We start from the raw sequence: 15,371 nt of genomic DNA on the forward strand, positions 1-15,371 counted from the left end.
ATCACTTAGATTCACTAATTCATTAAGGGTTGCTTGGGGTCCATAGTTAAACATTATTAATCATCATGATTATTACTGAATGCACTGAACTTGCATTCTAAGAACCCGAGGGCTCTGGGTAGGAAAATACCGACCACCTCCCGGGTGCCCTCTGTCCACCTAGGACTGTGCTGGAGGCTGTGCCTGCTGTCATTCATTTCTCACATCCTCGTTTTACAGAACCATATCGCAGGCCTTGAGAAGCTGCTGAACATGGAACCTAACTTCCCTGAGCTTGTCTTACCAGGTTAACCTGAAAAGAAAAAAATACTTTTTATCTATGTACCCACCTACCTATTTATTTCGATACTGCAACAGCAGGAGGGACGATTGTAGGCAAATCCTCTGGATCCCGTTGATCAACGGTAAATAATTTTTCCCACTTGCCTCAGCCTCTACTCTCCTCCCTGCTCTCATAACCCTTTGTGGCTACAAAAGTACTTTACACACTGACTTATAATTAGTTCTGTCTGTTAGTTTCTCAAATTATAATTAACGGAATGTCTTCCCAGAGATGCCAGGAAATTGAGGCTCAGTTAAATATTCAGTCGGGAGGCTAGACTGATACACCAGCCTGCTTTATAGCTTGGGACTAGTTCACCTCGGTAGGTATAAAGCCTCAAATCTTGTTAATTTTTCTTTGTGTTCTCTTTTAACCTTCCTTATGTCTAATTACAACAGGCTGCTTACCTTGCTCAATTTAGTTTTATGGTAATTTTTTGTGCTGTCTTAAAAAACAAAACATTTTATTTAGCCCTGGCTGGTGTGGCTCAGTGGTTGAATGCCGATCTATAAACCAAAGGGTTGCTGGTTCCATTCCCAGTCAGGCCACATGCCTGGTTGTGTGCCAGGTCCCCAGTTGGGGGAACATGGGAGGCAACCACACATTGACGTATGTGTGGTTGCCTCTCATGGGCCCCCTACTGGGGACCTGGCCAACAACCCAGGCATGTGCCCTGACTGGGAATGGAACCAGCAACCCTTTGGTTCCCAGGCAGGTGCTCGATCCACTGAGCGACATCAGCCAGGGCAGCACAATCCCTTTATAGAGTAGACATTGGAAGAAAAATGATACTGCTAAATAATAGTCATAAATGGCAGTACTAGAAATGTCCTCTGTGGTTCATAATCTTTGGACTATAGATAAATAAAATGAAGATTTAAAAAAAGTTTTAAAATTCATTTTAGGATACAGAATTTTAAAATGACTTTTAAAAATTGTTATTGCAAATCTGTTTTCCGGCAAAGGATTTTTATATATAAATCCACTTTTACACTGTTGCTTTCTATTCTTGCTTTTCTTAAACGACTTAAGACTTGCTTTTCATTTCATCAGTACAACTCTCTTGTCCCCCCTGTACCAAATTCCCAGACTTCCTCATTGGTGGGCAGAAGTAATGACCTGACATACTTTGTCTGAATTTCCAAGAAAGACACGGACCTCCCCACCACTGAAACCTTTGGTAGAAACATACACGCTTAAGTAGGAATGTAAAAACTCACCGTGAAAACCCTCCCAAAAGACCCACAACACCAGTTTTGGAAGTTTAAATATTTTTCTTTTCGAATCAGGGGCTTTCATTAATATTATAATTATTAAAAGATTAAATTTTATATAAGAGGTCACTGAACAAGAATGGCTGCGAACACAAGCAATCTCCAGAGAGCGAATGTTGTGTCTGTTGTTCCCAAGAAGCCTCCCTTTGTTTGCTTTTTATAATTGTGGTAAGATATACATAACATAAAATTTACTATTCTAACAATTTTTTAAGCATACATGGCATTAAGTGAATTCCCAGAGCTATGTGCCCTGGCAATTCCAATTCACTGTTCCTCGCCTCCCTCCGTTTTTGTTTTCTTTTTCACCATTAGGGGGCGGTCGTAGACAGCACATCAGCCGCCCTCCCTAAAGTCACCGCGCACGCATGCGCATCTCACCTGCGGGAAGGTGACCAGCGGGACGAGGCACAGCCTGGGGGCGGGGCCGGAGCACGCAAGCGGCGAGCGGCGCGGGCATTGTGACGTCAGGCCGGTTGGCCCGGCCCGCAGCGGGTGGTGTCTCCCGGAGGTGCTTCCCACTGCGTGACGCGCGGACTCCCCTCCCCGCTGCCCGCCCGCCCGCCCGCCGGCCTCGCCGCCTCCTTCGCTCCCTCAGCGCGCAGAGCGCTGGCAGCGGCCGGGGCGGAGGCCCAGGGCGACGCGGGGCCTATAAGAGAGCCGGCGGGCGGGCTTCAGAGCACCGGGCGGCTCGGGTCCGCTGCCGGTCAGTGCGCGGCGGGCGAGCAGCGGGCGCGGGTCTATATGGCGGCGGCTCTGTCGGGCCTGGCTCTCCGGCTCTCGCGTTCCGCCGCCGCCCGCTCCTATGGGGTCTTCTGCAAGGGGCTGACCCGCACGCTGCTCATCTTCTTCGATCTGGCCTGGCGGCTGCGTATCAACTTTCCCTACCTGTACATTGTGGCTTCCATGATGCTCAACGTCCGCCTGCAGGTGGGTGAGCCGCGGCCGCGGCCGCGCCCGCCCGGCCCCTCTCCCCACACGCTCCCCAAACGCGGGTGCGCCCTGCGCGGTCCGGCCACCTCGCCCAGGGCGCTGAAGATGCTGGGTGTTTGCCAAGCACCGTGCATTGGGAACCCCATGGGAGAAAATCCCGCAGAAGTTATTGTTATCCCCATTCTGCAAACGGGGCCGGGGTGGGGGCGAGGTGGAGAGCTTACTGTGGCTTGCCTGGGTTAAGGGCCTGCTGTGGGCGCGGATCCACCAAGAGGCGGGTGGATGCTGCTGGCTCGGGCTAAAAGGCTCTGGCCCGGAAGGGAAAACGTTGCCCAGACAATTACAAATTGGGCCTCTGGGCGGGGTGGCTTTATGGTTGACTTTTCTAGTTCCCAAACTTAATGGAGCGTCGAAAGATAGTATCCTTGAAATTTAAAGTGGACTAATGCGTGTTAACTAATGCTCTGATAGATGTATCTTATTTATCCTGGCCGTGGTGGAAGTGGGATAGGGGTGAAGATGAGGAAAAAGGAGGTGGGAGAGGTGGAGACAGACGCAAAGGGTTCAGAGGCCAGAAACAAGTCAGCTGTGAAATTGTGGAGACAACCCCCCCCAACCCTGGAGATCACCTTTGTTACAAGCGACTGACATGTTTACGTCCTTCGAGTTACAGATGCCTGTTTCTAGTGGAATGGAAAGTCGTCAGATTGAGAGTTATGCTTTCCAAGTGTGTTATTCGTGACCAAGTGCAGCCTGCTGTTGGATTCTGTTTCCCTCTTCTGGAGTGGCTACTGGGGACTGGGGCCAGGTCCAGGCCGTTTGATGGACGAGGGACAGGCTGAGGGACAGGCCCCAGTCCCTCGGGAGGTTGCAGTCTGGCAGTACCTGTGTGGCTCGGCTCCCTGGTGTGCAAAATGAGGAAGCCTGAGCTCTAGGCCCAGGCAGTGCTGACACGGGGAGGTGTTGTCCTTTTTTCCCCCTTCTGGTTCGGTTGTACCAGAATGACATTGTCCCTGTGCCTGGACCTTCAGGTTTTGGGTGCCTGTCACTAGTGATGGCAGACCATATAAAATGTGAAACTAGCTGTTTATCAAAATTGTGTTAAGGTAAGGTGAGATGAACTGGCCTATTTCAAGGTCCAAATAGAGATACTTTTATGTGAGCAAGGGCTTGCGGCATCCTGAAGTGGTAACCCACTAGAGGAGTTGAAAACTCAGATACCTTTCTAGCAGATGGTATGACTGGGTCAGATGTGCTGGGCGTTGGGACTGGGGTTCCAGCGAGCTCTGCCCCAGCCAGTTGCTGCTTGCTCATTGTTGTTTGCCAGATCGAGTGATTTCCAAGGGAAATTGGATAGCTGCTTTTTAGATATCAAATTAATAAATTTAAAAAAAAAGCTTTGTGGGTAGAAAAAATATGTGTCTGCACTTTGGAAACTCTTGTTCTACAGTTATATTAATAATTTGCAGTCATTTATAAAATTACATGAATAACTGTAAAAGAAAACTTAGTACATAATGTTGAAAATTAGTTTTGTACCATTAAAAATTGGTGCAAAATATGTCCACTTATGCAATACTTATGCCCGCCCCCTGAGTCCAGGCCACCATCCTTACTCACCCAGATGACTGCAGTAGCCTCCCATATGTTTTCCAGAAGATCATGTCATCCTTCACAGAAACGAAAAACAGAACTTCCCATAGCACACAGAATGCAGGTCACCTGTTTTACTCTGCAGATCTGACTTCTGTTCATCTTTCTTGACTCTCAGCCAGCTTGTTTCTTGGTGTATTGGAACAGTGCTCCAACCAACTGAGCTACCCAGCCAGGGCTCTAGCCAGCTTGTTTCTTGCTTACTCTTCTTTCTCACTGTTTCCTGTCTGAGGTCTGAGTGCACCAAGCCCCTGCCTGCCCCTGGGCATGTGCTCGTGTGATTCTCTCACCTTGAGTTCTCTGTGCTGGCGTTTTCAGTGCTGGTTCACTCTCCCACCTTGGTTCTCACCTCAGGCAGGACCTTTGTATCACCATATTGACGTGACCTTGCACCTGCTCTTTTCCTTGTGAGAATGCTGAAGGCTTGTTTGTTTCATGTGCAATAAGGAATAAAGGATTGCAAATCTCTCCTGGTTTGTAGGGCAGTGAGATGATCTCTGCAAAGGCTATTCAACTGCAAATTTTATAACTGGGAATCTGTGTGGTGATGTTTGAGGGTAAGTGCATTTCGAAGCGGGGAAGTGGCTCTACCATAGTGACGCGGGCAGTCAGGAGAGCTAGGTGCACCTGTCCCAGCTGCCCAGGAGAGACGCCTCGGTGGACATGGCGCCACGTGACCATCCAGGTGCAGCACAGCCTCAGTGACTCCTGGGAGCTGAATGCCCTAGGAATCACACCTTGGCCTTTGCAGTCTGGTCAGGGGTGGGCGGGGTGGGGGCACTGGCAAGGTGGTCACAGGGACCTTGGGAAGAGCTGCCCATGATCGACATGGAGGCTTTAGGTTTGGTCTCGGGTCTGATCAGGTGCAGCAGCAGCCATTCCCAGGGTGAGATTTCCTCTGGTATTCGCATCTGCTCCTGCAAACTCCCCTGTAGGTTTAGGGTTTCTGTTCATTTGTGGAAATGACTAACGTACCTGATTTGAGGCTGTAATTATTCTCATCTCCGGTAAAGGGAAGGGCAGCAGAAGAGAGGGTCTGAGCAGAGGGGCAGCCCCGGGTCTCCGTGTTCCTTTGGCTCAGGTCACTCCGTCCCCATTCTTTCCATTGCAGGGGGACCGGGATAAGGGACTCCACTTCCCACACGTTTCCTTGGAACCCTTGAATCACTTGTAGGGCGGCAGGACATTTTAAGGAGGTTGATATCTAACGCAAAAGGTGATTAAATGAGAAGAGGGTTTTATAAACTGAGAAGGGTTATGATTCAAAAATACCCTTTGGAAGCACACCTTAATCTAGAGCCATCAGCACCCTGCTTATTTGTGTAGAGTCTGAAGGACGTGGCAATAAAAAATTAAGAATCCATACCAACCCCCGAATGCAAATTTTCTACAAGGTAGAAAATTGTACTGAGAACCAATCGTAATTGAACAAGTCCTGCCTACACCTTCTCAGGCCTGTGGGAAGAATCAAGCGTCTCGGCCTCAGCTCACCCAGGGTTTTATAACTGTTAAGAGAGAAGGACTAAAAAGAACAGCTGGGGAAAAGGAGACGATAATTGTTAAACCGAGTTGTCACGGCTCCTTGTCTCCTTTGAGGTCCCCGTCAGCCACACTGCCCTGTGCTGCCCAGGCCCGAGAACCTTCCTCTGGCCCATCGCTCTCCTCGTTCTGTTTCTAACTGCTCCTTCATAGTCCTTTTCTGAACGACTTTCTAAATCCACAGCTCCACGTGGGCCAGTGATCACCTGCCGCCTAGAATCTTCGTTTGTTCATTGCAGTCAGGCAAAGCGTTCAGGAAGGCAGGTGGGAATGGGGAAGCTGGTTGCCTCCTACACAGCACGTCAGCGTGGACCCCGTTGATTAGATGGCTTCTGAGCGAAGAGGAGGTGAGGGCTTCAGCCTCAGAAATGTCTGAGATGGGTTAGCAGGGTGTTTCACTTTGCACAGAGAAGACCTTACAGGCAAGCTGTGCTATCCTTGACTCAAGTTTTTGAAGTCTTACAAGTGCAAGCAGATATTAGAATGTATAAATTAGATCTGCATGTACTCAGGTTAAAAGATACCCACCATATATAAAGAAGAGCGAATGAAAAAAAACAAAACTACCTGTTGTCCCATTTAAAAAATGCGTACATATGCTTGTCACTGCCTGGGGGTGGGAGGGAGCATTCCAGGACCCGGGAGGCACCCTGACTCGGGAGGGAGCCTGGTCACTGCTTTTCACATGATCTTGGAGAAGAACCAGTGTTTCTTCACCTCCATAGACTGGGTAACATAAGCAGACACTTATTTCTCACAGTTATGGAAACTGAGAAGTCCAAGGTTAAGGCACCGGCATGGGCAAGGTCTCCTGAGGGCCCTCCTGGTTCCTGGCTGGCTCCTTCTCATGTGTCTGTAGGCGATGGAAGGGGCCGGGATCTCTGTGGGGTCTCTTTCATAGGAACACAAATCCCATTCGTGAGGGCTCCACCCTTGTGAGGTCAGTACCTCCCTGAAGCCTTAGCTTCCAGTGCCATCATCTTGGAGGGTTCAGCGTATGAATTGTGGAGGGAACACAAACATTTAGACCATAGCACCACCTGATAGCTAAAAAGGAATTGCTTTCACATGAGGAAGAGTGAAGGCGGGCCTGACCTTACACCATACACAAAAATCAACTCAAAATGCATAAGAGACCTAAACTTAGGAGCCAAAACAGTAAAGCCCTTATAGAAAAAAACGGGAACATCATGATACTGAATTTGGCGATGATTTCTTGCCAAAAGCACAGGCAACAAAGAAAAAGTAGGTGATTTGGACTTGATCAAAATGAACAGATTTTGTGCAGCTAAGGACGCCATCAGGAGAGGGGAAGGTCTGGACAGCTTCGTGGGATGGGAGGAAGTGTTTGCACATGGTGTGTCTGTCTGATAAGGATTGACAGCCAGTGATGCAAAGGACCCCTGCAACTCCGCAGTACAAGCAGCTTAATCCAGAGGTTGGCAAAGGGCTTGAAAAGACCTTGCTCCAAAGAAGATACAGTACAGATGGTATTTATACAGATGGTACAAGATGATGCAATATGTCCCCTCCCTTGTCACCCAGTGATCGCTTCTCCGTCCTCTGTTGGACAGAGCCCTCCAGCAGCATCTCATCACTTGTTTCCTGTGCACTCCTGACCGTGGCAATGATGGTGACAGCTGCTGTTCATTGGACACCCATGGGGTGCTGGTCCACACGATGTTAGGTGCTTTCACACATTGAGTCCTCGACACTTTGAGGAAAGAGGATTGTTTGTCTGAGGTCCCCAGCTGGGACACAGCTGCCCCAGCCCCTCGGATGTATGAGCAAATGCACCTTTGGCACCCAGGTGATGGAAGGAGGTGGCTGTTGAGACCTCATAGCTGGCTCTTTCAGGGCGGGCGTGATGCACACCTGCTGAATGAGTAGTAGCAGGACTCAGTCCTGTGGGTGTTGCCTGCAGCTGTGACTCGGCTACCGTGGGAGTCCTTCCTGCTCTTCCCCTGTGCTGGGCAGCCTTTGAGGACTTCCTTTCAGCCACTTCCTCGGTCCGATCAGTTGAGTCATGAGCACAAGGGTGTTAAGGTGTGTAGTGTTCCCATCTGAGAGCTGGAGGAGGCCCGGGTGGTCTTGCAGTGTGCTTGAGAGCCATCCTAAGGCAGGACCCCACGCCAAGCCCTTGCCGTTGACCTTGCTGAGCAGCCCCTGTTGGTGTGGCTGTGTCTCCTCCCAGCCCCCTTTGGGAGCAGCCTTGCCAGCTGGCTTTCAGAAACATCGAGGCCAGGGTATTTTTAGTTCGAGGAGCAGTGGTATCCAGACCATCGGGTCCCCGAGGCCATTAATAGCTCAGGTTAGGGAAGGTAAGGTGACAGCAGTCCGGGAGGGCGGCAGCTGCCGAACTGGGTCAGGCCCATTGTCACGCAGCTGCCTCTGGCAGGCAGGGTGTCTGTGGAAGGTGACTTCTGTCTGCACTGTGGCCCGGACACACCCAGGCTGTCTCGCTTTCCGTGCAGCCTCCCCTGGCCGCTCTCCATCCATTTTCAACCTTTGCCATGTTTTGGGGGGGGGGTTGTGGTGAAGGAACTAGCTCAGGAGTCTGCTCCCAGTCCTGCCGTGGTTTTTCCTGACTTGTACTGGCCTGAACTTCAGAATAGACTCCTTCCTTCGCTCTAGGGGTATCGGTTTGCTAAGTTTGCGTGCCGTAATTGATGCGCTTACTTCCTGGACTTCACATGGGGGGTGGGGGGGACACTGACACCGTTGGGCCCAGGCCAGTTTATTAGGTGATCACACATACTTCACTGGTACAGCATAACGCACCTACATGTATGTAACACAGCGACGTGTGTAGAGAGTGTAGGAATGGGAGCTCAGCTCTCCGGCTGTGCGTGTGTGCAGCGCTGTGGGGTCAGAAGAATCCAGTGAGCAGATCTAGCAAAACTTTCATCATTAAATATATGATTACTTTATTGAAGAAGCAAGCCGGGGTGGTTTTGCTGCCCAGAAGATTTTCGTTAATCCAGTAGAGCCAGACGGTCTTTAGCAAAACGTGTATTCTGTCATCATTAAATATATGATTACTTTATTGACTTCATCGGTGTTGCCTTATTTAAAATATGTTAGCACAACTCTGGGGTCTCTGTTTTTCTGAATAGCCCTAGTTATGCAAGGACTTACCAAAAGTGGTTAGCAACTAATTTCCCTGAGGGTTGGCCCGCATTAGATGACCTGTTTTTCTTAAGAATTTTTTAAAACCTGTATTAATGTGTATTAAAAGTATATTTGGAAATGCTTCCATTTTAGGAAAGTGTTCATTCTTAGTACATTTCAAATTAGTAAAATAAGTGTAAGGTTTGGAAGAATGTGGTTTGGGAAGTTAATTTGAGAGAGACTGTCAAGAGAATTTAATTATATTTGACTTGGTAAATTTTGAAAGTATTTTTTAAGTTGTAGTAGAATTCACACTTGTAAGAATTGTACCTATTGCCCTGGCTGGTGTGGCTCAGTGAATGGAGCACCAGCCTGCGATCCAAAGGGCTGCTGGTTTGATTCCCAGTCAGGGCACATGTCTGGGTTGCGGGTCAGGTCCCCGTTTGGGGGTGTGCGAGAGGCAACCACACATCGATGTTTCTCGCCCTTTCTCTCTCCCATCCCCTCTCTCTAAAAATAAATAAATAAAAATCTTTAAAAAGAGATTTGTGCCTCTTAAAAGTTCTCATCACAAGGGAAAAACCACATGTGTGTGGCACTGTCTGGTGACTTGGGTGACCACGGTGCAGTATGTGGGTGCTGAGTGCCACACACCTGAAGCTAATACAGTCTTATGCCACTTATATCTCAGTGGGAAAAGATTACACCCTGTGTTGGTATATTGCTTTGTACTGTTCAAATATCTTTTTCAGTTTTTTTAAAAGATTTTATTTTTTAGAGCAAGGGGAAAGAAGGGAGGGAGAAAGAGGGGGAGAGAAACATCAATATGTGGTTGCCTCTCATGCGCCCCCTAATGGGGACCTGGCCCACAACCCAGGCATGTGCCCTCACTGGGAATCAAACGCATGACCCTTTGGTTCCCAAGCCAGTGCTCAATCCACCGAGCCACACCACCAGCCAGGCTGTTCTGCAGTTGTGATGTAGAGTAGTGGTCACACTGCTAGCAAAACTTTTGAGTGCAGCTCACATATATGTATATATACACATATATGCATATCTATACACAATTCTACACATGTGTATATACATACATATCTGTTTATACATGTATCCTTATAAACTATGTATTTTGCTCTATCAGAATATGTGTGTATTTTTTTAAAGATTTTTATTCATTTATATTTAGAGGGGAAGGGAAGGAGAGAGGGAGAGAAATATCAATGTATGGTTGCCTCTTGTGTGTCCCCTGCTGGGAACTGGCCTGCAACCCAGGCATATGCCCTGACTGGGAATCGAACCATGATCGTGTGGTTTGCAGGCCCGCGCTCAATCCACTGAGCTACATCAGCCAGGGTGAAATATGCATGTATTATTAAGCATAGAAAAAGTTAAAAAGGGGTGAGATGGAAATAATCAAAGATGCTCCGTATTTTCTCCCATTGCTCATCGAACTGGGGCTGCCCCATATAACAACTGCCTGGCTGGAAGACCATGTGCAGTTTTCCGAGGTTGACCTGGAGCTAACTAAGCTGTTCACGCAGGAAACACACATAACCCCCTCCTTTCAAAGCACTTGGTGCAGACTCTGGCTTCTTCCCTGGGGGCCCTCAGAGACCCTGGCCTTGTGCACCTCAGCGGGTCCGCACTGTCTCTGTGCGGCACAGGAGGGCCGCCCCTGCCTCGGCCCCTCAAAGCCTGCCGCTGCTGAGTCTCAGCCTCCAGCTCTGACAGCGCTTCAGGTGAAGTCTTCACTAATTCGTCCGCTTGCCGGAGTCCCACCATCAAACTGTGTCCCCATCTGAATTCCTCCCCGTTTTCCATTAATGACACCATCCCCCAGAATTGAAAGTCAGAAGAAATCTGTGGATCATTTCACCCTCTTCTACATCTGGCTGCCACTAACTTAAAAAAGATACTCTCCCTCTCGCCTTTGCTCCGACAGGCCCGTCGTCTCTCTTCTGGCGCTGTTGGAACGGCCTCCTAATTGGCCCAGTGTGACCCCTTTCCAGTCTAGCCACCGCACTGCAACCAGACTAATTAATTTTAAAGGCAAACCTAGCAACATTTCCTGGCTAGAAATTCCCGTGTCTCTCCATCCCTGCCCAGGAGGTCCAGGCTCCTGGCGCCAGTGGCCCTGCCTCATCCTCGGCCCCTGGTTGGCGCTCCAGCTTTAGCCCTTGTGCCTTCTCCTGCAGCCTCCAGTAACACTTACGTGCTTCGTTTTCTTCCCAGTGGACTCTCTGCAGTTCTAAAAAATTCCATACTCATGTGCTGTCGTATAGCTTAGAGCCTCTAGTTCCACAGGGTTGGTTAAGAGGAACAGCAGTCTCCTGTCCCCATGGCTCCATCCCCGATGCCAGCCACGCTCAGCTTCTCCTGGTGGCACCCCGTCTCCAGGTGCTGGGGGAGGTTTTGCTGCACTGCTGGCCTGTGGGCTTTGTCTCCGCCTCCTGCAGGAGGTGAGTAGCCGCTCCCTCCGCCGGCGGGCTGCCGCCTTCTTCCTGTTAGAGTTTCTGCACTTGGGTCAGGCGGCTGCTCCTTAGGGCAGCCTCGTAGGAAAATTAGGGAACATGCCACACGTATCCCCTTATATTTCATTTATTACTGTTCTGGGTCATGGTTATGTTTTAAAGGAACAGGCATCAGGTTTTTTTAACTTGTCAATTAATAAGGGAATTAGTACAATGTCATAATCACTTTAAAGGAGAACTTAGACAAAAACACGTGTATTCAGGGGTGCTCAGGTGAATTTACAAAAAAGGTGTAAAACTGGTCAGTGTCCACAGGGCAATAATATGTGGCATTCTTCCAGACAAAATTAGTTTTCATTTCTTTGGATAAGAAACCATTTGCCTTCCTCTTGAGATCCCTACAACTTAGAGCCTTGTATAGCAGCTCAGACAGAGGTGCAGGGCCCTATAAGTTAGCCCGGAGGACGCACTGGCCAGCGCACCCGGTGATCTCAGTTTTGGTCCATTTCAAAGCCTGTCACATCTACTCCTACCTCTTCCCCATTCAGGGCGTAGTAACGTCAGAGCAAGGTTATTCTTGGTCACAGAAAAAGGCTGGTCTCTGGGTTTAATGAGCGCAGCAAGAGCGTTAAGTGGGGGCCGCCTTGCATTTGCTCTTGAACAGCAGCTGAGGTCACGAATCAGCTCCTCTCCAGAAGCTTTCATGCGAAATCTCAGATGGGGCTTTGCAAGCGTCTGTTACCTGCTGGCCTGAGAGTGGGGTCGCAGCTCAGAAGCTTTCTCCATATAGTTCTACTCGCAGCGCCTATAAGTTCGGCTGGAGGCTTCCTTTCAAGGCTCCAGAATTTGCCGAGGTTCCTACCTGCCCACAGGTGACCTTCCTGGCCACCTGGGGCTGGACCTTGTACGCCAGGGCCCTCCAGGCGGGCTTCCCAGGAGGGCTTTGTAAACCCTGGCTCCGTAAGCCAGGTCGACCTCGGTTGCTTATGAGTGGCTTGTCGTTGCCAGTCATTCTCCGATAGGACACTTCAGGTGAGGCCTCGGCGGCGTCATCACGTCATCCCCTCACGCACTGGTTAGAGGGGCAGGGATTCTTACCGAGCTTACGCGAACGAGCACCTGCCCTGCTGTGAAAAATACAAACCTCGGACGCCTTTCTTGTTTTGAGTGACTTTGGGAAACCACAGCCGGAAAGCAGCGTTCCTTTTGTTGTGATCTTCACCAGGCAGGTTGTCATCCTCTTCCTGTCGGGAGTAGGACCCAGTATGAGGGGCCGAGAGAGGCCTTCACGTTTGTTAGCATATAGCTGAGTGTGACTCTCCTAGAACCCTCTGTAACACTGATTCAGTTATGTTTTTCTTTCCGAGTAAAATGTTTTATAGGAAAGAATAATTTGATTATCTTTTCCAGGTCCATATTGAGATCCATTGAAGACCTTCCACCGACTAGCACAGGTGTGTCCTTGGGCTCACTGCATCAGAGAACACGGCATGAGGGACAGGAGAGGGGCCCTGGGCGCCTGCCTCGCAGAAGTGCAGGGGGAGGACTCGGACAAGCTGCCGCGCAGCCTTCGGACACAGGAGAGCCCCCACCCGTTCGGTGCCCCTTCCTGGGCGAAGAAGCCTGCGGTTGGTCTGCATGGAAATCCACACGGTGAGATGTCATCATCGGCAGTGAGAAGCGATCGCAGTGAGGCCAGCCTCTTGCTTCCCAGTGGCACCACGGCGCTGCCACGTTCGAAAGGATCAGTGAGAAGGAATTGCGCTTCCCCGGTGGCGCAGAGCGAGACCGTGGCTCTGTTCTTTGCTCCTGCAGAAGAGTGTGTCGCGGGGGGCTCCTGTGGTGTGGAAGGTGCCCTGCTGAGGGACTGGCTGAGAGGAGCGCCCAGGGCCACTGAGAGCCACAGGGGACGGTGCTGCAGAGGAGAGCCTTGGGGGTTGGGACTGCGGTGCCACGAGAAGCCGTCAGAAATGGGCGTCTCTGAGGATGAGCCACGTGCTGCTCTTGAGATGAGAGGCTCTGAGTCAGAACCGTCCTGCCTGCGTTCTGTCCTGTCACTGCCGCTGCACGTGGATCCCCACGTGCTCCTGAATGATGGGACGGAGGGTGCTTCCCCCGGCCGTTCAAAGCCCGCACTTTCAGAGCCAACAGACGAGGACAGGAAACTGCTTGCAAGTGTAGAAAGGGCTGCAGGTGACCCGCAGGAAACACTGGGGCTTCAGGCCGAGTGCGCTTTTCAAGTAGCAGAGCTGTTACGCCGCAGTTAAGGCACAAGCTGAACATTAGAAATAGAGTGATTTTAAAAGTTGGCTTAGGACGGCCTTTCCACGAAGTCTGATGCAGATGGGACAGCGGCGACATCCCTGCTCTGGGTCGTGAGTCCAGACGGACTTCCGGGAGTGGAGTGGAAACTCGTGGGAAGCTGGCTGGCGTGGAAGGCAGTTCTCAAGCAGTTTTAATTACGTGGTTCCCGAAAGGCATTCAGGGTCGGGAGACCGTTTCCAGGAGAAGACGACTGTGTCCTGACCCACACGAGATTAGACCATAAAGAGTTAACATGACGCCCCCAACAGACCTTCAGCACCCACCCTGAGGGGCGGCCGCGCCGGAGGCTGTCTCTGCAGGGTGTCCCGTTGTCTGGTGGGAGTGGGTGTCGCAGCCGCCAGACCCTCCGTGCTTGCTCCAGGCCTTGCTGAGTCGATGGCGCGCGGTGACCGTTTCTGCATTTTGTGGAGTCACTTCCGTCTGCAGCAGCCTTTGATTTCTGTTCTCACCTCCCCTTCCTACCACTTGAAGTGCGGTTTTCATGGAGGCCCTATGGTGAAAGTTGCAATATTAGACTTAGCTTTAGAGTAAACCCTTCTCAACCAACCGGTGTCACCAGGAACAGAAGTGAGTGTGAGACTCCTTCTTTGTTGTTAGTCGATGACTGACTGGTAAAGGTCACTTCGGAGGGTCAGTTTTTAAGGAGTCCCGCAGTGAGACAGCCTGCGTCAGGATTGTGGATCGCACGCACCAGCTCACGCCGCATGACGATGCTGTGCGCTACTGCGGTGTTCTGGGAAAATGAAAAATAAAATCTGTTGTTCAGTGTAATAAATGTCTTATTTCATGTGCACAGTCTCCGTTCACCCTGTCTTGTTATTAGTGCTGCCATCCTGACCCTTACAAGTGGGAGCAGCTGCTGGTCAGGAGGCGACTCAGAGCTTGAAAAGTTGAAGGTACCACTAGATTGGGGCTGGGGACGCAGTGAGCTGGTGTCTCATGTGGCCCTTCGGGGGGCTGTGCTCCCGGAGCCCCAAAGTAGAAGTTCCCCAAAGTGAGGAAACAGTGGTTATCCTGTGTCAGGGGACACCGTCTTCCACGGAGCAGTGTGCACCCTGGCCAGTGGACCCTCCATTCGGGGTAACCGATGGATTATGGAACGAGATGAGGATACATTTCAGTGTTTTAACATGGGAGCTGTTTTCTTATCAAGCCTTTGTTTTAAACTGAGTCTGCTCCTTTGGGATAGACCTTTCCATGACTCATGAACTATTTGATTTCCTTTGTTTTATAAATTGCAAGTATGTACATTTTCAACCAATTGCAAAGAAAAAACAGGAATTTCCTATTAGGCCTCAAATGCTGAATTAATAAATCTGAAATGTTTTTTGTGTGGTTATGTTAGAACAAGGTGTTTTCTAAAAGCACTTTTGGGGGAAAGTTCGCAGTAACTGTTTTCTTCACATTAGTTACTTAGCACGCGCCCGTTTTGCTGAAATGTTTCCCTTTGGCGTGCTCTGTCTAGTTACCGTCTGCAGGTGGCAGGCTCTGGGCTGGAGACAAGGTGGTAAATGTACTTACGCAAAGTTTCGTGACTTTGCAAAATCAGGCCTTCGATTAACATTTTCATTTTTGAGGCAATTAGTACAGAAATAAGATATTTTGGATAAAGTAAGTTTCATGGTTGAATTATAAAAGGGATCACTCATTGGAAGTATTCAGCTTGTATGATTTTGGCAATGAAAATTGTGGAGAGCTTGTTTTAAAAGTCCTTAAGTCGACATCCATTTTCTTCGTTGTCTT

At 49.8% G+C, this 15,371-nt stretch overlaps 2 protein-coding genes across 2 annotated transcripts; both read left to right on the forward strand.

The window, feature by feature from the left end:
• Nucleotides 1–2,085: 2,085 nt before the first annotated feature.
• On the forward strand, nt 2,086–12,802 carry LOC119041538 (small integral membrane protein 10-like protein 2A). Its single transcript, XM_037134857.2, has 2 exons — nt 2,086–2,526; nt 12,714–12,802. Exons 1-2 carry the CDS (start codon nt 2,341–2,343, stop codon nt 12,732–12,734), a joined length of 207 nt encoding a protein of 68 aa, XP_036990752.1. The 5' UTR covers nt 2,086–2,340; the 3' UTR covers nt 12,735–12,802.
• Nucleotides 12,794–14,426, forward strand: FAM220A (family with sequence similarity 220 member A). Its single transcript, XM_037134856.2, has one exon. The coding sequence runs from the start codon at nt 12,794–12,796 to the stop codon at nt 13,568–13,570; it is 777 nt and encodes a 258-aa protein (XP_036990751.2). The 3' UTR covers nt 13,571–14,426.
• The last annotated feature ends 945 nt before the right edge of the window (nt 14,427–15,371 follow it).

Source organism: Artibeus jamaicensis, unplaced genomic scaffold (assembly GCF_021234435.1).
Source record: "Artibeus jamaicensis isolate MK-2021 breed Jamaican fruit bat unplaced genomic scaffold, CSHL_Jam_final scaffold_3151, whole genome shotgun sequence".
In the NCBI taxonomy this organism is placed as follows: Eukaryota; Metazoa; Chordata; class Mammalia; order Chiroptera; family Phyllostomidae; genus Artibeus; species Artibeus jamaicensis.

Bases quoted from the DNA above. Each gene is read 5' to 3' on its own strand.
- LOC119041538 (XM_037134857.2), top strand. From the start codon at position 2,341: ATGGCGGCGGCTCTGTCGGGCCTGGCTCTCCGGCTCTCGCGTTCCGCC. The intron at 2,527-12,713 runs GTGGGTGAGCCG...TATCTTTTCCAG, and splicing joins TGCTCAACGTCCGCCTGCAG to GTCCATATTGAGATCCATTG.
- FAM220A (XM_037134856.2), top strand. From the start codon at position 12,794: ATGAGGGACAGGAGAGGGGCCCTGGGCGCCTGCCTCGCAGAAGTGCAG.